Source organism: Pipistrellus kuhlii, unplaced genomic scaffold, assembly GCF_014108245.1.
Source record: "Pipistrellus kuhlii isolate mPipKuh1 unplaced genomic scaffold, mPipKuh1.p scaffold_m20_p_7, whole genome shotgun sequence".
Taxonomy (NCBI): Eukaryota; Metazoa; Chordata; class Mammalia; order Chiroptera; family Vespertilionidae; genus Pipistrellus; species Pipistrellus kuhlii.
In genome coordinates this window covers 19,832,114-19,856,336 of record NW_023425573.1, presented here as the reverse complement: position 1 = coordinate 19,856,336, position 24,223 = coordinate 19,832,114, and the positions used below count along the sequence as shown (strand labels likewise).

The 24,223-nt window shown below is 39.9% G+C and overlaps 1 protein-coding gene across 2 annotated transcripts in view; it reads left to right on the top strand.

The window, feature by feature from the left end:
- Positions 1-17,782, top strand: part of FARSB (phenylalanyl-tRNA synthetase subunit beta) — a 53,838-nt gene extending 36,056 nt beyond the window's left edge. For both annotated transcript variants that reach the window (XM_036420829.2, XM_036420827.2), the window contains 2 exons: positions 1,810-1,965; positions 17,543-17,782. In XM_036420829.2, coding sequence (XP_036276722.1) covers positions 1,810-1,965; positions 17,543-17,694 — 308 coding nt within the window. In that variant the 3' untranslated portion in view covers positions 17,695-17,782. The remainder of the gene's footprint in view (positions 1-1,809; positions 1,966-17,542) is intronic.
- Positions 17,783-24,223: the final 6,441 nt, after the last annotated feature.

The following is a 24,223-nucleotide window of genomic DNA, read 5'->3' as shown; positions in this document are numbered from 1 at the left end:
GTGCCCGCAACCAAGGTACATGCCCTTGACGGGAATTGAACCTGGGACCTTACAGTCCGCAGGGCTCTATCCACTGAGCCAAACTGGTCACAGCAAAAAAATAAAGTTTTAATATGAGTTTATATTTTTGTAACCATCACTATAAGATATAAAAATAGTTCTATCATCCTAAAGACCCTCTTATGTTTTCTATTATAACCATATTTTTTCCTCCATATCTAACTTTAGGCAGACATTACTTCATATTGGTTGTTATAATTTTACCTTTTCAGAATGTCTTACAAATAGACTCAGGTTGCCCTAGCCAGTTTTGCTCAATGATTAAATCGTCAACCCGCAGGCTAAAAGATTCTAGTCAAGGGCAAGGACCTCAGTTGCAGGCTTGATCCCAGCCTCTATCGAGTGCAGGAAACCAATTCAATCTCTATCACACCTATGTTTCTCTCTCTCTCTCTCCTTCCCTCCCTCCCTCCCTCCCTCCCTCCCTCCTTCCTTCCCTCCCTTCCCTTCCCCCTTCCACTCTATAAAAATCAATGGAAAAAATATCCTTGGGTGAGGATTCACACAAAAAACAACAAAAATCAAGTAGACGCATGTTATATGAAGCCTTTTGAGATTGTCCTCTTTCATTCAGCATAGCACCCTTGAAATTAATCTAAATTGTCAAGTCTTTCAGTACGTTTGTTCCTTTTTCTTGGTGAGTAAATAGTATTCCATTGAATGGATGAACTACAATTATTTATCCAATTACCCATCAGGGTTCATTTGGACTGTTGAAAATAAATGATATTACCTTCTTAAAAATATAACCACTTTTAAGTTCAGTATTTCAAAGTAGAATAGCATATACTAATCAAGGAAAATATGGAAAAGTAGATAATACTTGAAAAAATTATCTCTGCCCAAAAATAACCTCTGTTAACATGCAAGTGCATTTTTTTAAATCTTTTTCCTGTACATGGAGTTTTTTGGCTTATGTTATATTTACATAGTTGTAATTCTTATCTTCATTTATTGCTTTTTTTCTGTTTTAATTATAAAAAGTATATATAACATATAGTTAAGAAAGATTATTGTCAAGCAAACACTAGTATAACCATCCAATGTAAGAAATGGAATATTGCCACTATCTTAAGCTTCTTTAAGACCTTCCTCATCATATCACTTTCTCTTTTACCTACAGAAATCACTGTCCTAACTTTTGTGACAGGCTCCCTTTTATACTTCATAGTTTTTTAACCCATTTTATATTTTTCCTTTTCTTTCACTTACTGTTTCAAGTATTTGCTCTAGCTGTGTTATAAATCTTAAAGAGGATGCTTTTTAGCTATAGTATTCGGATGAATGATAGTGCTATTTTATGTAGCCATTCCCCAATTTAGTAGTTTCTATTTCACTATTGGAAATAATGCATTGTGCAAAAATATCTTTTAACATGAAGCCTTTTTTTGTATTTAAGATTATTTACTTAGTATAGTAGTATTATGAATAAGAGATGATGAACGTTTTAAGGCTCTTATGTTTGTTACTAAATTGTTTACAAAGAATTTTACCAGTTTATACCACTGTGAAGCCTTATTACTCCTGGGCTAGCATTCAAGGTTTCTTATACTTCCCCAAATCAAAACACCTCATGGAATTTGATGGTTGAAAAACCATATTATTTTACATCTGACATAGAATGATTCTCTATGTGTTTACTAATAGGTTTTCTTTTTTGTTTGCTGTTCAAGTTTGTGTTGGTATAAATCAGATTCTTATTTAAATGGTCAATGTGACCTTGTTACTAATTCTTTTATTTTTTTTCAGATGTAGGTGCAAGAAACTACAGGCACCTTTGTGCTGTTTATTACAACAAGAATCCTGGGTTTGAGATAATCCACGGGCTACTGGACAGAATTATGCAGCTACTTGATGTGCCTCCTGGTGAAAAGAAGAGAGGATATATGATCAAAACATCAGAAGGTAGGACAGATCGGCTTGAATGTATCAATAGTTTGTGATAATGTAATGAAGTAGCCTTGCCCTATTTTTGATAAAGTTTTTTGTTTTTTATTTGGGGGAAGTGGGGAGATAGAGCCTCATTTCAATTATTTGTTAGTATTTTCTAGAAAATACCCTTTTCTTACCTCCGTTTAAAGAAAATGCTTTTCAGAGCTCTTGTGCTGTGCAGTGTACCAGCTGAGTGTTGGTAATTTCTAATTACTGGCACTGTTAAGCCACCAGCACTATAGTGAACCCAGAAGACCAAACTGGAAGCTGAGAGAATGTAAACTGCTGATTTGTACTCAAAGATATCTATTTAAGGTCTTTATGACAAAATAATAATAATAAAATAAAAAAAACACCTAAAAGTTGCCGAAACCGGTTTGGCTCAGTGGTAGAGCGTCGGTCTGTGGACTGAAAGGTCCCTGGTTCGATTCCGGTCAAGGGCATGTACCTTGGTTGCGGGCACATCCCCGGTGAGGGGTGTGCAAGAGGCAACTGGTAGATGTTTCTCTCTCATCGACGTTTCTAGCTCTCTATCTCTCTCCCTTCCTCTCTGTAAAAAATCAATAAAATATATTAAAAAACAAAACAAAAACCCCTAAAAGTTATTCTGAAAGACTTCATTATGTTAATCAAATCATAAAGTTGACTGAGGAAGCGTGGGAATCCTGCATAAAAACCCAAGCACAGTAAAATCTGCTGGAGATTTAAGGTTAGGCTAACTGAATGCAGTGTGTATTCTTCCTAGAGTGCTAGTTTCCTGTTGTCAGAGGACTTCTGATTTTGTTGTTGTTTTTGCTTCTCATGTGTAGCTGAATCTGAGTTTATTTTGTTAGGCAAGAGATCCAGAAACAACTGGAAACAAATATTTTACTATTTGTTTCTACTGTTTTACCCGATAATTTTTTATAACTATACTAGTGGCCCAATGCATGAATGAAGATTCATGTAAGACTGGGCCTCCTTTTCCCTGGCTGCCAGCCCTGCTTTCATTCTGGCCCGGAGCAGCCTTTCCGCTCTGGCCCTGAACCGCCTTTCTGCCTTCCCACACTGCCCAGAGGCATGGAGTGGCTGAGGTGGTGTGTCCCACCTGCGTTGTCGCAATGGCGTTGCAAGTGTCCCAACCCCAGCTGCTCAGCACCTGCATATGCAAATTAATCTGCCACCTTTGTTGGTTATTTAGCATACTCACTCCTGATTGGCTGGTGGGCATTGTGAAGATACGGTCAATTAGCATGTTACTATTTTGTTAGGTGGACCTGGCTTCTTAAATTTTTAACAAAGCATTCATTTTTAAAAAGAGTTATTTAGCAGGTACTTGGTTTTGTTTTCCCCTTAGATTTATTTGTTTTAGTCCTGAGATTCTTGTTGTTGATTTGTTTTAATTTTTTTTTTTTTTTGAGACTTCTTTGGAAATATATGGGCTCTTTTATGTTAAAATTATGGGGTTGTCTGTCTGTTTCTAATAATTACAGTTGAGAAATTGAATATTGTTTTCTACCAAATCTCTCATTAGAAATAGCAGTGAAGTTGTGTTATGCTTATAGAATTCTAGAGTATTAGAACTAAATCTTGGGGTTCATCAAGTCCAATTTCCTGGGTTGACAAGTGAAAGAACCAAAGCAAAGCAAGTTAAATGAGTAAGGCTGAGTCACACATGTAGGACCCGAAGTGTTTGTAGATCTTTCTGTTCAATTTTTTAGGCCAACTTGTTACTAAGGTTTTTAATTACATATGAGGACAGAGTCAAGTTTTGTTTCCTTTGGAATTCACTTTGACTCTCATAAAATTGTAATGTGTTAAAGTTTTCATGTCTATGAGATGTCCAAGATTTATGAATATGAGAAGCTTTGGCATAGCTTCTTTATATAGGTGTACCCTGGAATAGTACATATTTTGGTGTATCTAACTGGCTTTCTTTGAGAAAAGTGGTATTTACTTTCAGTGTCTCTATCACTAGCACTGGCCACATCATTTTTTTCAGTATACTTTCTGTAAGAGCTATGAAGCCAAAAACAATTAGTGTCATTATAAATAATAGTTTCTCATTTCTCATAGGGATTTCTAAGTTTAAATTTATCTAATGACAAATATGATTATATAAATGTGATTATCTTTTTTACGGTTAAAGAAATTAAGACTTAAAGATGTGGCTTGTCAAAAGAAATCAATATTAGTTCTTCATCTAAAATTTCATATGCATATGAACCATATATATATATATATATATACATATATATATATATATATATATACACACACACACACACACACATACACACACACAGTATGTAGTTTTTTCCTACTAAGAAAGATCTAAATATCAAAAAGTAGAGTAGAAAGAGATTAAGAACTACTGTGCCCTACCAGTTTTGATTATTGAGTTGTCTTCTGTTACTCTGGCATATGGCTTACCTTTTAATAATTAAAAATCCCTGGTGGCTTTGCAGTTATAATTGAGCTAAGTCTGTTCATCAGAGATTTCTGCTAATGTCAATCAACTGGCAATTAATACCTCCTTTCTTTCTGTCCTTTTGTATGGTTTTGTTTGGAGGTAGGGATGAGTAGAACGGAACTTGATTCTCCTTGTGGAACTTAGCCCTGCTCATTATAAGAGAAATCTGGAAACTCATTTGATTGATCACATTGATCCCGAGGAGTGCTGTTGACATTGGCTTGTGACCTTGCTTATTATGCAGCTGGCAGTGCTGTGCATCATGTGGAGCCTCTGCTGTGCTCGCTTAGCTTTACATAGTTTTCATTTGCTGAGCGCCCCTGCAATTAGAAGTGAGATAGACTGAGTTAATGATAGAATAAGGTCAGTTGTTGAGTGGAAACAAAGAAAGAAGAACCTTTAACTTTTTAGCAGATTCTAAGAGCATCTTGAAGGTCTCACAAGTGTTCAGCTCAGAATGTTTTAGTGGCACTAGATCAGATTCTTAGAGCATATATATGTACTCTTTTCCAGGCTTCTCTTTTGTTTTTGTGGTTTGTTGCAAGCTAAATTATGTATGTTAAAATGCATTTATCCTTTCAAAAACCACGTCTGGGCAGGGAAAATTCTCCACATTTTTGTGTTTAGAACAGTTATGTGGTTCCTGGGCAAATCAGTGGCAAAAACCATTTCTTAGAGAAGGCTTTGTGTGGGATTGGCTGCAGTGACTTGAGGGTCTATTTTCCCCTTTTAATTTGTTACCTATTTCAGTTTTGTTTATATACAATTCTACCGAAAACTTCAACTTAACCTGAGATAAGATCTCGCAATTCTAGTTTTCATGCTGCTCAGAATTCATTTTGTGAAATGAAAAGTATAGCCTTGTAAGTAATGTGCACATAATCCTGTACCATATGTACCCACAGCAGCTACTCAGATACCTTCTGTTACAGTAACACCTAATGATTATTGACGTGACCTGTAGGTCGTGACCTTTTTCCTCTCCTAGGACACCTGTGAAAGATTTCAGATGCTAAAACCGGGTGAAATTGTGATGTTTCCCTGGTTTTTAATGTAATATGAGCTTGGGAATATGTGCTGACACCTTATTGAAGTAAAGGTGTTCCATTTATGATTTGATTTACAGAAAATTTTCTGGACTAGACTAAAGGCGATCTGCATGACATATCCAGATTTAGTTATCAGCAACAAAGACATTATTCTGTTAAGGCATCAGGTTTACTAGTAAAAGGAAAAGGTTTGAAAGTGTTTAAGCTTCCTGGCCTTATTCCTCCAGTTCCCTATTTTTGTGTGTTTGAGAGATTTCAAAGACGGGATTAAAAGACAGCAATATGAAACTCATCAGCAGTAATCAGTACATAGTGGACACAGCCCTGTAACACAGGTTCAGTGTTTATAAATTACTAGAGGCCTGGTGCAAGAAATTCGTGCACTTGGGGAGGAGCCCCTCAGCTCAGACTGCACCCTCTCGCAGTCTGGGAGCCCTCAGGGGATGTCTGACTGATGGCTTAGTCCTGCTCCCCATCAGTCGGACATCTTTAGTGCTGTCTCGGAGGCAGGAGAGGCTCCCATCACTGCTGCTGTGCTAGCTAGCCGTGAGCCTGGCTTCTGGCTGAGTGGCACTCCCCTTGTGGGAGCACACTGACCACCATGCTCCTGCATTGAGCATCTGTCCCCTGGTGGTCAATGCGTGTCATAGTGACCGGTTGATTTGCATATTAGCCTATTAGCCTTTTATTATATAGGATGGCTTCTGCAGTAATCACATGAGTCATTTAGCTCTATATTATTTTTGAGTGTTTGTTATTCTTGCACACTTTTTCCCAAATGTACAAGGCAAAGTTCTCATGACTTATGTTCACCCTCTTTTGAGGGATAGTATGTTTTGGTTCTTATTTAACACTAGTGACCTGGGGCATGGATTCGTGCACATTGAAAGGAAATTAGTTAGAAGGTGGCTGGTGGGACGGTACTGGGCAAGATGGTCCAGACACACCCTGGAGCCAACCTCCTATGGTCTGTCCTTGGTGTCTGCAGAGTTAATGGGGGTCCCTCTGGCAGATGGGGTCCCTTGGCCCAGCCTGTGGGAATTGGGCCGAAACCAGCTCTCTGACATCCCCCGAGGGGTCCCGGAGCGCGAGAGGGCACTCTGCAAAGTTGTTGACGTACAGGGTGTGGAACGCAAATGCAAATGTGCAGTAAACCAGACTTGGGGCAGATAGTGCCCCGCAACAACATAACCCATGGCCAAAATTGGAATCGGACTCCCTCCTCTGGTTTTGGGGTGAGTCACCCGAGAACTGCTGCTTCCAAGTCACTGCAGCTCAGCCGCTCCTGCATTGAGCGTCTGCCCCCTGGTGATCAGTGCTCATCTTGGTGACCGGTCAGACAGGTGGAGGGACACTTGGCACATTAGCCTTTTATATTATATAGATGTTAATTCTCAGTGAATTAGAGTGAGTGCTCCATACCACATCTCGCTGTAATGACCTGGTCAGCTCAGATTCCCATCTACTAGATCACATGTGTCAAACACAAGGCCCTCGGGCCAAATCCGTCCCACCTGGCCTTGCAATGTAGCCCGCACCGCGCTGTCATCACTGCACTCTGCTGTGTTTCCATCACAATGACAGTTTATGACTGTTCAGTAAACCATTCGGCCCGCGATTTAGGCTGGATTTTAGATTTTGGCCCCTTCTCTGATTGATTTCTACACCCCTATACTAGATGTTGTTGTAACCCATTGTTTTCTAACTTAAAAAAAAAAAAAAATTCTCTCATTCCTAAGAAAACCTTTTTATACTTTTTTCTTAATTGTCCCATCATCAAATTTTAATACCACAAATATACTGCATTTTACCATGCACTGTATGTAAAATTGTGCTTTACTTAAAAAAGAATAAGCCGAAACCGGTTTGGCTCAGTGGTAGAGCGTCGGTCTCTGGACTGAAAGGTTCCAGGTTCAATTCCGGTCAAGGGCATGTACGTTGGATGTGGGTACATCCCCGGTAGGGGGTGTGCAAGAGGCAGCTGGTCGATGTTTCTCTCTCATCAACGTTTCTAGCTCTCTATCTCTCTCCCTTCCTCTCTGTAAAAAATCAATAAAATATATTAAAAAAAAAAAAAGAATAAGTATAAGTATAAATCCTACTTTTAAAATTTCAACTCAAGGTTAAAAATAAATTAAAAATCTTAAGTTAAAAGTTAAATTAAAAAACTACACTTAATTATATCTGCTTAATAACTTTTAATGTTATTTATTTACTTAAATTATAGTGTATTAAATTATGTATACCAATTAGTAGTTAATTTAAATGTTTAACAACCATAACTAAAACATTTTAAAAATCATTCAGAACTTTTTTTCAGCAGAAGTTAAACAATTGAAAAAGTAATTGTTTAGAAATGACTGTAAGTGAATTTAACTTTTCCTTGATGAGAGAAAATAACTTGCTGGTAGTTCAATACTCTCAGTGATTTCCCCTCCTGCACTTGATATAATCAATGATGTGTTGAGTAACTTTTTGAATTAGAAACTCTTTTTTTTCTCTAATATATTTTATTGATTTTTTTTTTTTTTTTTTTTTTTTTTTTTTTTACAGAGAGGAAGGGAGAGGGATAGAGAGCTATTATATTGTAGAAACATCGATGTTTCTAGAAACATGGATGAGAGAGAATCATCGACCAGCTGCCTCCTGCATACCTCCTACTGGGGATGTCCATGCAACCAAGGTACATGCCCTTGACTGGAATCGAACCTGGGACCCTTCAGTCCCCAGACTGATGCTCTATCCACTGAGCAAAACTGGTTTCGGCTAGAAACTATTTAAATCTCACATCCTGAGCTACACTCAGAAATTCTTAGGATCAAACATAAACACCACCACCTAGGCAGCCAATGGCAATCCCAAGGCCACCTCTCAACATGACTTTGCAGTCAATAGAAAGTTTCCCAGTCACATAATCACAGCCATCTATGGCTATGGTTTTATAGCACTGATCTCATATATTTGCTGTGTCTCCCAAGTCAGTGCTGCTCCTGTGGTGTCCAGACAGTCAGTGAGAGGAACTGAATACCAAGGAGTAAGGTTTTGTCAGGTAGGGTTCGGCTGTGGAGGACCACAAGCCATTACAATCTGTAAGGCTTTTTTGTACTTTCCTCCATTCTCAAGAACCCATTGTCACCCCTGTAGAATGTATACTGTAACTGATGGATTTTTTGGAGTATTGAATTTATAAGTACTAGTGGTGAAATAAAGAGAGATGAAGATACTTTTGTTTTACCATCTTGTACTCCTTTTTTTTTTTTTTTTTTTTTTTTCCTGTTTCAAAATTGGACCTTGGCTTCCACTATTCTGTGGAAAAGACCCAAATATAAAGGGATGCAAAAGAAGTCCATTTTTAGTTTGTTTCATAGGACCCAGATTCTGAAAGTTTAGTTTTTATCTTACATGTGAAAGGTGGGTATACCTTTCTTATGTATTAGCAGGTGTACACGTGGGTCACGCTTTGGCAGCACCCTGGTTTTGGACTTGGTGTGCTCCAGCGTGTTGGTTATGAACCACTGTCCTGTGAATTCCTCGCACATGATATGTCCTGGTAACCTAATATCAGCCCTCTAAGTGACCAATCCAGCGTAATCTAGAAGGATTAAAGGGATGGATGGGTGGATAGAAAACTAGATAAACATACTGAGTAAATCCCTAGGTGAGCTGATAAATATGGTGGACTCAGCAGTGCTCACGGCCACTCAGAATGAAAGCTTTATTTCCAGGAGCATTTACTCTGACTTTGACCCAAGAGAGAAGCAAACTTGTCTTTTCAGCCATTGATATTTGGGGTTTTCTTTCTCAGAGATAAAACTAATCCTAACTTACAAGTCATTTTAGTTCCTACCTGCCTGAACTCCTGGGCAGTATTAAAATGTTACCCAGCTTTAAGATAACTGAATCAAGTTTCAAGCTGACTTTTAAGTTATTTTTAAATTATTAGTAAAATTATTCATTCATTTTCTGTCTCTCAGTTCCTTTACTCTTGACTTTTAAAACAGTTTTGATGTTCACTCTTATATCCACATGTGCACTGGTTTTATTCCAACCACCTTCATGTATATTATTACCTTCATGGGCATACTTGTATCTTATTGCCTTTAAGGCTATTGTTGCTAACCACTGGCATTTATTTCTGGTTTGCATTTTTACAGCTGATAAAGACTTTGACCATTCCCAGGGAATATGTTTTAAAAAATATCTTCTGGGCTCCATTAAAAAAAAAAAAGTGTATATATATATATATATATATATATATATATATATATATATATATTTTTTTTTTTTTTTTTTCAAACAAAGGGTTCCCTGTCCTAAAAAAAAGTTTGAAATTCACCTTTGTAATCAGGGAATTCATGGATACTACAGTGATGATGATTAGATATTCTCAATCTTTACAACTTAGTTTCACTTGCTTTTCTTTAGGTGTCCTGGGAAGGGTAATTAAGATTATAATTATACTAAGTCATCGTATCACATGGAGGGGTACATTGTACTAGTACCCCTTGATGCCAGTGTCTTCATCTGTAACAGGGGTCTTCAAACTACGGCCCGCGGGCCACATGCAGCCCGCAGAGGAGTCTGATCCGGCCCGCCAGGTTTTTTGGGCAGTGAGCGCAGCCGAGGTGTTACAGTAGGAATTAGTAGTTCATATAGTCCGGCCCTCCAGCTCTCTGAGGGACCGTGATCTGGCCCCCACTTTAAAAAGTTTGAGGACGCCTGAATTCTGTAACATCTGCCCTGTGTACCACAGAGGTGTTGGGGGATGCAAATGGAAGAATTTGGGGAAGTGTTTTGGAATGGGCAGTCACTCACTAGAGGACACTCAAGGTGGATATTAGGTGTGTGCCCTTCACAAAATTGCCATTGGATAAAAGGGACAGGGGTCAGCCCTGGTGGTGTGTGGCTGTGCGGTTTTCTTAACCTGCTTGGTCTCTGTTTTGTCATATCTAAAATAATGAACGGACAAGATCACCTCCAAGTTCATTTTCAGTTTTAAGATTTTTCAGTTTAAATGCTTCAGAAGCAGTGTCTGCCATAGGTACTAACACATCAGCTCTTTTTCTTCACTTTCTTTTTCTTAAGTTTTGATTGTTTGTTTATTTATTTATTTATTTATTTTTGTTTATTTATTTAATTTGAAACCAGAGTTTGCAAACATAAAATGGACAGTTTGACCAACCTTTTGCAAACATTCTCCTGTAGGCCTTTCGTGCCCCTGGGCCACATACGAAGGGGTGACTATCCTCACCTTCAGTTACTCGTTAGCCTGTGTTACTGCTTACCTTGGGCAAGGGCCCTGATCTCCTTGTGCTCCCCTTTTCCCATCTGTGACATGCCTGTTCTTGGGGGTTTGGCCAGGACTGAGTCACTACTTTGACTGTAGATGAGGGAAATAGGGTGTTTTAACAATCTTCATTCTTTTTTTTTCCCCCTCTACTTGCCCTACTCGCCAGCTGAAATCTAATCCTGAACTAGAGCATATCTGTCATAATCAATGTCTGAAGTTACGTTTACTTCAAGTTGGCCAAAGGTTTTGAATGAGTTAATTAATTGGGAAATTATAGATACAATCTCCTGTATTCATTCTTCCCATTCTTCCTCAATTAGCCCTAAAATACTCCCATTATTTTTTTTCACTCTAATTGTGGAGAAAATAGCAAATTGCTCATCTTTTGGTTTGAGAAATAATCCCTGGAAAGATTTTATCAGGTGAGAGACTAGGAAAGAAGCAATTTATTGGTCCAAGAAGGCAGGATGATCCATACAATTTATTTTCAAAATTATTATTCTAATTATGTCTTATGAATGCAAGGTTAGGAAATGATGTGTCAGACAATTGTGGGATGATGACATTATTTTGGAATAGGAGTTTTCAAAACGAAGCTATTGTTAGGGTACTTTTAACATAGAGGTAAAAATCCTTTTGCTTTACACAAGTTAACTTGAGACCGATTAAAGTTGCCATTAGATAAATCACATTTAAATTCTTCTAACATTCCTGACCTCCTTCAGGTTTTGAAATACGAGTATGTGTAGAGTATGTGTTGTATGAGAGATACATAATTAAGATTAGACTTTAAAATAGATCTTAAGCCAATCAATGAAAGAGAAACACCACATGACCTCACTCATTTGTGGATGATAAAGAACATTATAAATTGATGAACCAAGAGACAGATATAGAGACAGTAAAGCAACAGGCAGACTGTCAAATTACAGTGGGGAGGGGAGGAAGATCTGGGGGAGATAATAGATCAACCGAAGGACTTGTGTACATGCATATAAGTACAATCAATGGACATAAAACTCTGGGGAGGGAGGGTATCTTTGGGAGGGAAGGAGGGGGGCAAAAAAAAAAAATCAATAAAATATATTTAAAAAAAAAAGTGTTAAAAAGGGATAGCCATGGAAATAAGCTATGAATTTTTTTTATACAAGTAAAACTGGAGGATTTTGGAGTTATGGTTTTAAATATTTAGTCATAAGGCAGTTGTGGTGATCTATATTAAAAAGGTTCTTTGTTGAAGATGTTTTTCCATTAGACGCGGTAGTCTGGGCTTTGCTGATGACTTTTTAAGAAGAAAGCCGCAGGACCCAGCCCTGTGTGCAGTGCCGGCTTCCCAGGCGGCCTTGATGGAGGGTTGCTGAGCGCAGGCTCCTCTCCAGGGCCCTGCGGAGGGGTTAAGTAGGCACTGGTGCTCTCGCATCAGTTTCCTTTGCTTTAAGAGGTTAATGATGTCTGCAGGTGTGTTGGGATTAGCACTGTAAAGTTGTGTAAGGGTTTTTTCTTTCTTTTGATCTTCAGAAGGGGATGAAAGATAGCCATTCAACTCAGGGGATTAGGTCTCCTTTCTTTAAGGATTTTAGGTGCCATAAATATTTCACTTCAGATGCAAGGTGAAGAATTGTATACATCTGTGGCAGGGGTGGGAGGGGGTGGGTGTTTTATATTACCAGTTAGAATTTATTTGGTCTCCACTTACACGTTAAATGATCTTTGCAGAGAAATTTCTTCCAACTTAAGTGTATTAAGATCTGAAAAAATGTGTGTGCTTATATCTTGATAGTTATGCCAGTTTTTTCGTCACATACTCTTAACCCCATTTATTTTTTATAAGTCAGCATCTTACCTACATGGCTTTCCCCTTTGGGTTTCCCCTCATTGTATGATTCATTGGTGTACTCAAGAAACTCTTTAAAAAGGATGCACATTTGGTGCACTGTGCTTTCAGTTCTTTTTAAAGCCTTATATTTTGACTTTTTCTTTAATATTATTTAGAAAAGGAAAGTGAGGTTAAAGTGTTGGCAGCAGTGTTAGTTATGGTTATTGCATTCTCAGAAAACTGAGGGGAACGAGGAGAAAGTCCTAGGTAGGAAATTGTGGCTTCAGCCCAACTGCTCTGCCACTCTTATCTGTTTCTCTCCAGAATGGAACCATGGGAAATTTTGTGTGTGTGTGTATGTGTGTGTCCTCCGTGTGATTTCTGAGGATGGGTTGTTGGAACATGGAATTGCCCTATTTTATAGTTTGAAGACGCCTGCTAGGGGTAGTGTCACAAAGCCAGAAGCTGGGCTCATGCTGGTGAGTGCAGTGGTGGTGGTGGGAGCCTTTCCCACTTCCGAGGCAGTGCTAAGGAGCAGTGAGCCGAGGGGTAAGGATTAGTGAGCAGGTGAGCAGTAAGGAGCGAGGGGTCCCGGACTGCAAGAGGGCACAGGCCGGGCTGAGGGATCTCCCCTCAAGTGCATGGATTTCAGGTACCAGGCCTCTAGTATTATATATAGTCAGTCATTTAGAACAGAGGTAAAATATATCCAGTTGACCCAATGGTTTAACTAAAGCTATATAATCCTGTATTTTGTATTTTGTCCCTGAATTTGGGGACCTAGTATATGGTTGTTGGTGCTAAAGTTCATGATTGTAGTTTCTAATATGCTATAACATATGTGACATATAAACATTCCTTTTCCAGTGTGCTCTCTCCTCTTTATTATGTTCTTATCTTTTTACTATAGAAAATTTGATTGATAAACCACCAGGTTGCAGATAGTTACAGTATTCTACACATTAGTGAATTACAGAAAGGGAAAAGTAAAATTGTAGTAGTAGATACGCTTTAGAGATGGGCTAAATAAAGTACCAAATGAATTAGTTAAATATAACTCATGGCAGGGGGTTAAAATTAAGGAATTAAGAGTCTCCTGCTTGATAACACCCTTGACTTTTCAGATTAGGGTCTGATCAGTTACCATTATAGGTTTCTGCTTCCGATGCTTCATATAGTGATAGGAATGAGTCTATGTGGAAAGCTTATCTAAACTTTGGTCTAGAATATTACTCTAGAAGAAAGAGGCAAAAAAGAAACTGTGGAAGGTGTTTGGCAGCGAGCAAGAGAGGGGGCTCACAAACTCTTTGAAGGTCAATTAGCCAGAAAATGTGCTAAAGACGGGATGCTGTGCTGGATTACCGGCCTCAGAATTACCCCCAAGGTCCTCAAAGTGGTCCTGCTGCTTGAGCACGAGAGACAATTACAGACCTTGAGGACGTGCTACAAAAGCTTTAATTAAGGGACTTACTTACACCCCACTAAGTTTTGGAAATTAAATTCTTGTTTGTGCTTAACTGATGTTTCTTTTGTCTGGGCTTCACATGTATTATACCTCTGTATTTCAACAGAAAACAATTTTTCCCAAACCTGTTTCATGGAAACTGTTTTCCTGGGATGCGTACTAGCAAAGCTGAGTTTAATCTGTGAGAAACTAGAGGCTGTTTGCTGGGGAGCGTTTGGGCTCATGTTGAAATGGTATTTATGCATCTTGGTACCCCAGTATCCCAGGGACTCTATTTGGGCTTAAACACATGTAAAAGAGAAAACAAATATGCTTTGTAGAATTTGAATTTTAGAATTCCCATTCCTAGGGCAACATGATTTTTCTTGAATTGGCAACTTGATGTCTCTAGAACACAGCATTGTTTGTTCATGAGATAAAGGTAGCTCTTGGCCATTATTCACATTTAGATTCCATTCAGATGTGACTTCTCTTACTTCTGGAAAGACTCCGCTTTAAATTGCTAGAGCAAGTGATCGCATCTAGGTGCCTGCATCTGAGCTCAGCCACCTGCCTGCTGACCTGGGACCTAATCCCTGCCTTTCAGGGTGCGTTCCCTTTTGTTGGTGAAGCAGTTCTCTTGTCTGCCCTTCTTTGAAGCACTTCACTTCTGCCTGCAGTTTGGTTTGAACCATAAAGGTTTTTGTTTTGTTTTTAAATATATATTTTTTTACAGCGAGGAAGGGGGGGAGAGAGAGTTAGAAACATTGATGAGAGAGAAACATCAATCAGTTGCCTCCTGCACATCCTCTGCTGGGGATGTGCCTGCAATCAAGGTACATGCCCTTGACTGGAATCGAACCCAGCACCTTTGAGTCCGCAGGCTGACGCTCTATCCACTGAAACAAACCGGTTAGGGCCCATAAAGGTTTTTAAAAAGCACTAAGGAATGCTGGTGTTTTGGTAATTTTAAATTTTCTTTTAGTATTTCTGGTTCACATACAACATCAGTTAAGTGTTAACTTTTGGGGTCTCTGTACCCCTAACAAACTTGAAGGTGCTTTTGTGGGAATTTCAGCCTTGCTCTAACTGAACAGAGGACCCACAAAGAAAAATCATAAGAAGTGTTCCTATCCTGATCTGACCTTGTTAGAAATGAAAAATGGCAAGAAAAGTTTAAATTGTCCTCACAGGTTAGTGTCTAGTGTTCTACGAAGTGGAGTTTCTACAGAAATCCCATTATTGGGCTCCATTTTCCCGTGTAGGGGGGAAGGAGAGGATTAGCAGTGGGCGAGAGGGCCCTTGGTGTCCACTCTATTTGAAGCGGCTCCTCTGCGGTGAAGGCGGCTGGCCCCGGCGGTCTGGGATGCTGTCGTGACTCAGTAGGCCCAGGGCTGGGCTGAGAGTTGGATGTTTGTCACTTAGAATATCCTTACACTTGGATATGTTTCAAATAATGCATAATATGACTTTCAGTTTTTGTGTTTGTTTTTTTCATAAAGAGGAAAGTCATACTTAGTGATACGAATACAATATTTTTATTAAACTGAATACCTAACTGGTTAATGAACTATAAAGCAAAGTTTCTCATGCTTGCTAACTAAAGAAGAATATAACTGAATTTTGCTAAAGTGTTGACTCAAAAAAAGTTGTTTTATGAAGTAAAAATTGTAAGTTCTTTTCTCTTAGGCTTTATTTTGCTAACACTGTCAGAACTCGCACATCTGGCTTAGATTCTGAAATAGTCTGGTTTTATGCTTTAGTTAAAATGAATCCAGTCAAATTGGAATTTGAAGATGGATAAAAGGAAGGACTTGGGTACAGCGAGGATTCTTAAACACTGCAGCGTTCTCAGGGAAAGTCTTGAACATTTCCTTTCTGAGTGGCCTTTAGGAATAAGCTGCTGTCCCGTTCAGCTGGCACAGGTCATGCAGACACAGTTCTGCACACACAGGGTGCCGGGTGGTGGAGGAAAGGCTTCTCAGCAGCCCTTCCCATGACTCTTGGCTATACTACTTACCTCAGTAACTTTATCCAAACTTCATTTACTTGTCGACTTTTTTATTTGGAGGGGGAATGGTATTGTCTTTTAAGTTAGACTTTCATTTCTATAGAATCAAAATATGGCCTCTTTATCAGGATTAGCTACTCATATCTTACTGAGACTCTACAATGTCAATCCACTTTGGTTTCTGCCCCTCTCCCAAGTGTGGGTTTGTAGCCAAATAATTATGACCTTCAGATGCAGCTCATTGAAATTCTTGCTTTAATAGACAGTGAAGCAGAATTGTTTAGTTTGGGGGGGTACTATGAAAAACTGACCACCTTATACTTCAATCAGGTTGCTTTGGGATTATTTAAGGATGATAATTAAAATATTTTTAGGAAGATAAACATCCTTCTGCGCTGATCGGGAAATATGTGTCACCACCCTGTGTTTTTGTGCACAGTACAGCTGGTACTGACCTGACAGTAGCTCCTCCCTCCCCCATTTCTGAATTTCTTCATTCTGTTGACCTTGGAGCCATGAGCGGAGACTCAGCAGTTTACCCTTTCATAAATAATGCACTCAGTCTGGAGTGGCAGCTGGAGGCTTGTGGCCCAGCTCTGCTGGTATTTATAGTTCATGCCAGTAAACGTTTTGGTCGGGTCAGCCAGGAGCTGTGGGCCTGCTACTTTTTCAAGGTGATGGTGAGAGAAATGAGTTGGCATTTTTAACTTCAGTGGGTAGAGTGTTGATAAACTTCTCTGGCACTGGTCATTCAGTGAACATGGCTTGGGCCTGTATGCTTGCTGGCTTCCTTTTAGCTGTTTGAACCTTAAGAACTATTGCTGCTTTGGTAAGACATAGCTGCACACTGGCACCAAGTGAAGGGAGAACGTTCTGTCTGCCTTGGAATAAATCGGGGGTCAACCCAAACTCGTGGTTTTACAGTCGATGCTCCAACTGCCTAGGAAGCTCCTTTTCTGACGGGAATGAGTTCTGGGAACAAGGCCCTTGTCTTCCGGTGAAGTACAGCTTGTTTCTCTATGTAGAAGGGGGTGCTGTTTTGAGTAGTAAATAAATTCAATGCAGACTTCTTATCCAGCAAGATTTACTTTGGAAAAACCCGTTTCAAAACAGGTTTTCCCATGCAAGGTCTCAGTTTTACATTTCCTTTTCCCTTGTCCTTTTAGGGCCAGTTCTGTGTCAGGACACAGTTCCCCTACGCCTTCTCCTGACTGTGGCCCTTCAGCCTCCCTGTCTTCATCCTCCTGCCTGGACCCCGTAATAAAAAACACGGGACCCTGGCTTTCCTGTGCCCTATCTTTTCCTCAGGAGGTTCCCATAGTATAACGCAAAATACTTCTTTTCAAGACTAGAAAGTGTAACAAGCACTCTCATTTCATAGCCAGTGGTTTAAAGAAGAATTTTTGTTTTTAACGAGCTTTTAGTGTTAAATGTCTATTGACATGTTTGCAGGAAGAAACATTGATTTTTCCTCTCTCTGTTTTGCAGGCCCTGCTTTCTTCCCTGGGCGATGTGCTGAGGTCTTTGCCAGGGGTCAGAGCATTGGCAAGCTGGGTGTCCTTCATCCTGATGTTATCACCAAATTTGAGCTGAACATGCCCTGCTCCGCCCTGGAAATCAACATTGAGCCCTTTCTGTGAAGATGGGTCCCTGTGGTGTGGTTCTCTCCCTGAGTGTCCTTTAGTCGTCCCCACCAGGAAGGTTGAATAAAGCGGAAAGCACTGTCTACTCTTTGGTAGATACCGCCCATTCTCCACATCAGGCCACTCGTGCAAACACGAATGTGGTGTTTGGGTGAAGCTTCATTGTTTGGTAAAAGCCTGGCGGTGCCAGAGGGTGGGATCCATTCTGGAAACCAAAGATGTTCCTCAGACACGAGAGCGAGGCTCCATGGGCAGTAACTGCTGCTAGGGAGCAAGGCCCGTTCTCCCCAGCGATGAGACAGGATGGCTGATTAGATCGCACATTGAATGAGTGCGATGTAGCAGAGGGTGTGGAATTTTCATTTTCTACATTTGACTTGTGTTCTTCCTTGGAGAACAATAACAGCATTTTTAGAAAAATCTTTAGAAGCAGAGGTTACTACTGGACCGTGATGACGGTCCAGTAGTAACCTCTGAGGTCACTTTAAAGTGTAGCACACATACTATACACAACACAGATATTCAAAATATGTGAGCATACATTAGGTTATCTTTACTCTGATGCTCACGAGTTAGAGGACACACAACACAGACCTGTCTGCTGGCAGAGTTAAAAAGGACATGTTGATATTGTTGCACCGAGAACATTAGGAAACAGTGAAAAGCACTATTGCCTTGGGCCATGCATTTTACTATAATCACTATTGTAAAACCAGGGTTTTAAATACTTCATTGAGCTACTAGTTTCTGTCTTATTTTATAGGGAGGCATTAGATCCCTGAAGTTAAGCTTCTGCCAGTTTGCCTTACCTCCCACTGCAGGATACTTGAAGAATCCGGCAGAAGGTACCATCTATTGAAAAAAAGCTGGGGCTAATGTTGGAGGAAAACACTCAATTACTATTGATATGAAATAATAAAATGTAAAACTTGAAAGTTAGGTAGAAATAGCCAAGAAAGATCGACTAGAAGTATGTTTATGGCCTTTTTGCTGAGGCTATTTCTAGGAAAAAACACAATCAATTACTACCTCAAATGAGGACAGCAATGTCCAACTTAGCAAGACTTGTGAACTCAGACTTCCACCTATTCCTTCCACCTATTCGTTCTGTTGTTTGCAGATCCTTACATTTTAAAAATGAGATATGATCATAAAAAATAATGCTTCTCAGCAGGTTTGTATTCAGCATACATAAAGATTTCTTACAACTTAATATAACAACAACTCAATTTTTAAAAAAATGGACAAGATTTGAAAAGACATTTCCTCAAAGAAGATAAAAGGAATAAACACATGAAAAGATGCTCATCAGGCAAATACAAATACAAAATTACAATACAAATTAAAATGACTAAAATTGGAAAAACTGATTGTACCAAGTGTTGGTGAGTCTGGAACTTGCATGCATTGCTAGTTGGAATGGAAAATTACATAGTCATTTTGGAAAATAGTTCAGCAATTTTACAAAACATGAAACCTACACTCATCTAGCCATTGTACACCCTGGTTTACCCATGTGGGCATACAAAGATTTTTATGCACTACTCACACAGTGCTATTGTAACCACAACCCAGATATTCATCAGCAGATGGATGGATAAACAAATTACAAGTTATAGCATATCTGAATATAGTACATAAAATACTCAGGAAAAAAAAGATTGAACTGAAATTTGAAACAACAAATAAATTTCACTTAGCAATGTGCTAAGCGAAAGAAGGCAGACACAGGAAGACTACTTACATGAAGTTCTAGAAAGTTAAGGGACGATGGGTTGGCAGGAGTTTGTGGAAGAGGATTGACTGCAAAGAGTTAAGAGGAAACTTGGATGATGGAATCACGCGTCTTCAAACTACGGCCCGCGGGCCACATGCGGCCTGCAGAGGAGTCTGATCCGGCCCGCCAGGTTTTTTGGGCAGTGAGTGCAGCCGAGGTGTTACAGTAGGAATTAGTAGTTCATATAGTCCGGTCCTCCAGCTCTCTGAGGGACCGTGATCTGGCCCCCACTTTAAAAAGTTTGAGGACCCCCTGTTACCTTAATTCAGGTGGCCATTAACACTTCCGTAAAACTGGGAGAAAATGCATCTTGTATTTTAATAATTTTGTGCAACGCCAGCAGATGCATGCCCAGGGTAAAAGGGCATGTATTTTGGAGTTGACAGGGGTGTTCAAGTTGACATTCGCCCCTAATTTTAGGTTTACTGTGGTGAAATCATGGTTTGAGGGTCATTTGATAGCGGTTGTCAGTGGGTAGAGCCATTTGTTCTGTTAGCCAGACACCTGGGTACTTTTTGGATGGTTAGAAACAACTTGTAATAAAAAACCTACTGATACCTAATTTTATATCCCAGCATGAAAGGGGAAAGACCAATGCCATCCATCATGTGGATGTTTTTGCCCTCTGAAGCAGGAAACAGTAGGAAGAAAAACAGTAGTATTGGTACCTCAAAAGAAGAAACCAGCCTTCAGCTTAGAGTCAGGGCTCCCTAGCCAGATCATCTTACACTCTAACTGTCCCGAGTGAGGTCTGACCGGAGCCAGAGCAATCTGTGGGCACTGCTGAGGGGCCTTTGTTGGAGGAGACGCATGCCTTCTTAGGAGGAAAATACAACTGATGCTTTCTCTCAAAGGTAACTTCTACTACAACCTGACAACCTGCATGACTTTATAAAGTTTTTTTCTCCATGTGATCTTCAACATTTTAATATTTTTAGTTTTTTAGTTATAGGAGGTAGTTAGAATAGGAATTCTCCCTGATTTATAGAACAGTCGGTTGTTGGAGAGATTCACGGTGTGCTCAGAAGTTACATGGTTAACAAGTAGGACTGAGCTATTAAAACTAACTTGGAATTCATTGATCATTCAGTTTTACTTGTTAACATTACTTATCCAAAGTGTTGAGATATTTTTATGCTTTTTTAAAATATAAAAAAAATACTAAAAAACAGAATGTTAAAAATCTTAATGCCTCTACTTTAAAAAAATGAACAAAGGCAGGCCTTCTGAAGCTAATGCACCCTTCCTCCCCAATGCCCTCAATTTAGCTTGTATTTCTGACATTTCCCTTGTTTGGACAGTCAGCCACACACATGCTCAGAGTTTGTGGGTCATGCTCTATTTACTGCTTTCTATTTTACCTACTCCATCTCCTGATACTACATTTAATATGTCCAATTTTTCCAGCTCAATACCTACAGACCTACCTCATTTGAGAGAAGGCAATATTCTGTGTTACAGATGCCCATAAATTGTTCAGCTGTTGATGGACATTATTGTTTCCAACTCTGCAGTCACAAACAGTACTCCAATGGACTTCTCCATAGCTCCCTCTAAATAGCACTGGCTTAGGGAAACCTCCCTCCTCCCCCCGAAAAAAAAAAAAAAAAATAGTCCTAAAGCTGCAAGCCTACAAACATTCGCATTTGCTAGCTGATGGTCACAGTCACAAATGCATGGGGTTACATAGATCTCTTAGGTGTGACTGGTGCTTGAGCAGTACATTATCCCAGGAGGTTCGATTCCTAGGTGTGCTGGAGATGGCAGGCGAGTACCTTTACCCTCTAAACTGCTGCTTGGCCCTCAGCAACCATGGCTCCTCAGGTTGGTACAGGCACTGCTCACAGTCTCACTTCTCAGTCTTTGCTTGTTTTCTAGAAACATCATTAATCCTAATTTTGGGGTATTAATTGGCTCTTTTGTCCGTTTTATAAAAAACAGACTGGTGGCCTTAAAAGGATACAACTGCTTTCAGCAAAATATGCCTTCTTAAGTGACAAACTTTTGACACACCGGATGTCTCCCAAGTTATGGCTTATGCTAATAAGGAATTAGAATAACTATATTACTTGGGGGGCAAGGGGAGGAGGCTACCGTACGTAATAAAATCAAAGCTACAGCATACTGCTGGCGTGGGCTGAGAGCAGCCCTGAGGCCCCAGACTGAAGTCCGATGGGCGAGGGCAGTGCCAGTCAGCCACAGGGAAGGGCAAAGCAGACCCACAAGGATGCCAGTCTCCATGGCTGCTGGTGTAGCTTCAGGTATCCACCTCTCCTTGGGCTTTCCGGTAAACAGAAAGGGTGACTGTACATACCAAAAGCGAAACTGTGGGTTGAACAAATAACTCAGCAAAGGATTTAATTGAATTATGCCTAGTTAGAGCCCTGTATGTTTATTCTCATGACCAATGCTGTGTGACCAATGCTCAAGTTCCTCATTCCTCATCCGTAAGGTTTGGTCTTGATTATCTCTATTGAAGGAAATCAGAAACATGATGTGATCCTGCATTAGAAACACTGAAAAATCCCTCCAGTGTCAGGAGGCACTTGCAAGAGAGAATCATTGTAGCATTCAGATGACATGGAGCAAATCCATCCTTTAGGACAGAAAAGGTTATGTCCCTGTGTGATACTAAACCTTGTAGCAAAAGAAATTTTCTACCTTCCACAAGTCGCAACTTTTGGTCGTGAGGCATGAAAATATGCCTGTCCCCCAATAAGCACCTGTTTAGAGCCAGCAAGAAACCAGTGGTCAAGGATGCACAGCTGGTAAACATCTGCACTGTGCTGGATGTGTACCGGCAAAAGATCAATCAAGATGAGTGGGATTTCTTAGCTGTGTTGAGCAGAACATTTAAGTAAGGAGCACTTGGGGTTATAAGCTCACACAGGCCAGACAAAGGAACCCTCAGAAATCAGGAGGCCCTCAGAATGGTTTTTGCCTCAGTGCTGGGAAAACCCAACTTTAGACTAAACATTACTCTTCATTCTAATAAAGCTAACAAACAAGACCTGGAAAAATCAAACTAGCTCCAAGGAATGAACTGCAGCCCAGAACAAACCTTTTGAATACTAGTATTTACAGTGATACAAAGATATCTAGCATCCAGCTATATATAATTCACATTACCTGTTATCCAATAAGAAATTACTAGGCAAGCCCTGGCCGGGTAGCTCAGTTGGTTAGAGTGTCATCCTGATATGCCAAAGATTGCAAGTTCAATCCTCACCAAGGCACATACAAGAAACAACAAATGAATGCATAAATAAGTGGAACAATAAATTGATGTTTTTCTCAAATAAAATTTAAAAAAATATCTAGGCAAGCAAAGAATTTAGGAAATACAGGCCTTAATGAAGAAGGGGTGAAATATGAATAAAAAACTAAAACTGGCATAGGTGAAAATTAATAGGCAGATATTGTTATAGTTTGTATTTTAAATGTTCAGGGAGCCAAAGGAAAGACTGAACAAGTTGAGACATGGAAGATCAAGGTTTTGAATTCTTAGAAAACAAAACTCTGATGCAAGAGATAAAAAAGAGAAACTGATAAAAACAAAACAAAACACTAATGATATTAATAGCAGAATTGATTTCATGAAAAGTTTACATTAAACTGTTTCCCCCCTACAACAAAGATAGCTTTCTAGCCAAATATTTTATCAGTATCCAATGAAGACAGCTAAGCTGATCTGTGTTTAGTGTGTCCTGGGCCCAATTGGCTCCTCTCACAGCGCCACCCACCTGGTTCCCATGTGACGAAGAGACTCATTTGGACTCACAGATACAGGTAGGTGGCATGTCACCCTGCCCCGCCCACAATTTGAGGTTTACTTTGTTAAAAAGCACTGACATTCTTTGAACGCTCCAGCCAAGGGGACCCCGAAATCACAGCGAGAGAGAGCAAGGCCAGCAGATGTTTCGAATGTGCGTGAAGAAGCCTTCCACCCGGGGCTCCCAGTCCCTCCTTGCTCCCCTGTTTGTTTTTGCATGCCATCTAGACAGGCGTGGAAAAGGAAAATGGATTTGGGGCTTCACAGAGCTCCCTTGTCTCATGTGGCTACAGTTTTTAGAATGTAGCATTCTATTCATGGTTCACATTCACTCTCCTTCTTCATATGCATCTGTCACATAGAGTCTGCACTACAGGTTCACCCCACTTCAAGAAAATGGGTGCAAGACACAACCACATTCATTAAAGAGCCTTATATTTTCAGAAAGGATGAATTGCATATGATTTTTAAACCACAAATCCCTCGGTATACTTAAGATTCAAGTTTTTAAAAAATCTGAACACAGGCAGCTTTTAGGAAAATATTCTCTAAAATGAGATAGATGTCTACATCCCTATTCAACTTGGTCCTGGCCAGCCTCTTACTTGAGCCCCAGGGCTTCAGTCAATATCATTAAAGGGACATGAAGTCCCTCAAAGAGCCTGGCTCATGGAAAAAAATATTTTTAAATGCAGTTCCACAACATTAGTGCAGGGAACTGAGCCAAGAGAGGAGGGAGGGAAGGCACCGGGCACATGGATTGAGTCCCTGGTTGCCGTCACCTCTGCTCAGAGCCAATTGGACACGGGAATGAGGCTGTGTCTGAGGTTCAGAGCCGGCAGAAAATAGAGTCTAAAATCAATGCCAGAGGCCACCTCTGGAATGGCCCCAAGTGGATGCAGGAAATGCACCGAGGGCCTTCTCAGCCTTCCTCCCTGTTCCTATGACTTGGTTTTGCAGTGTCAAAGGCCCTTGCT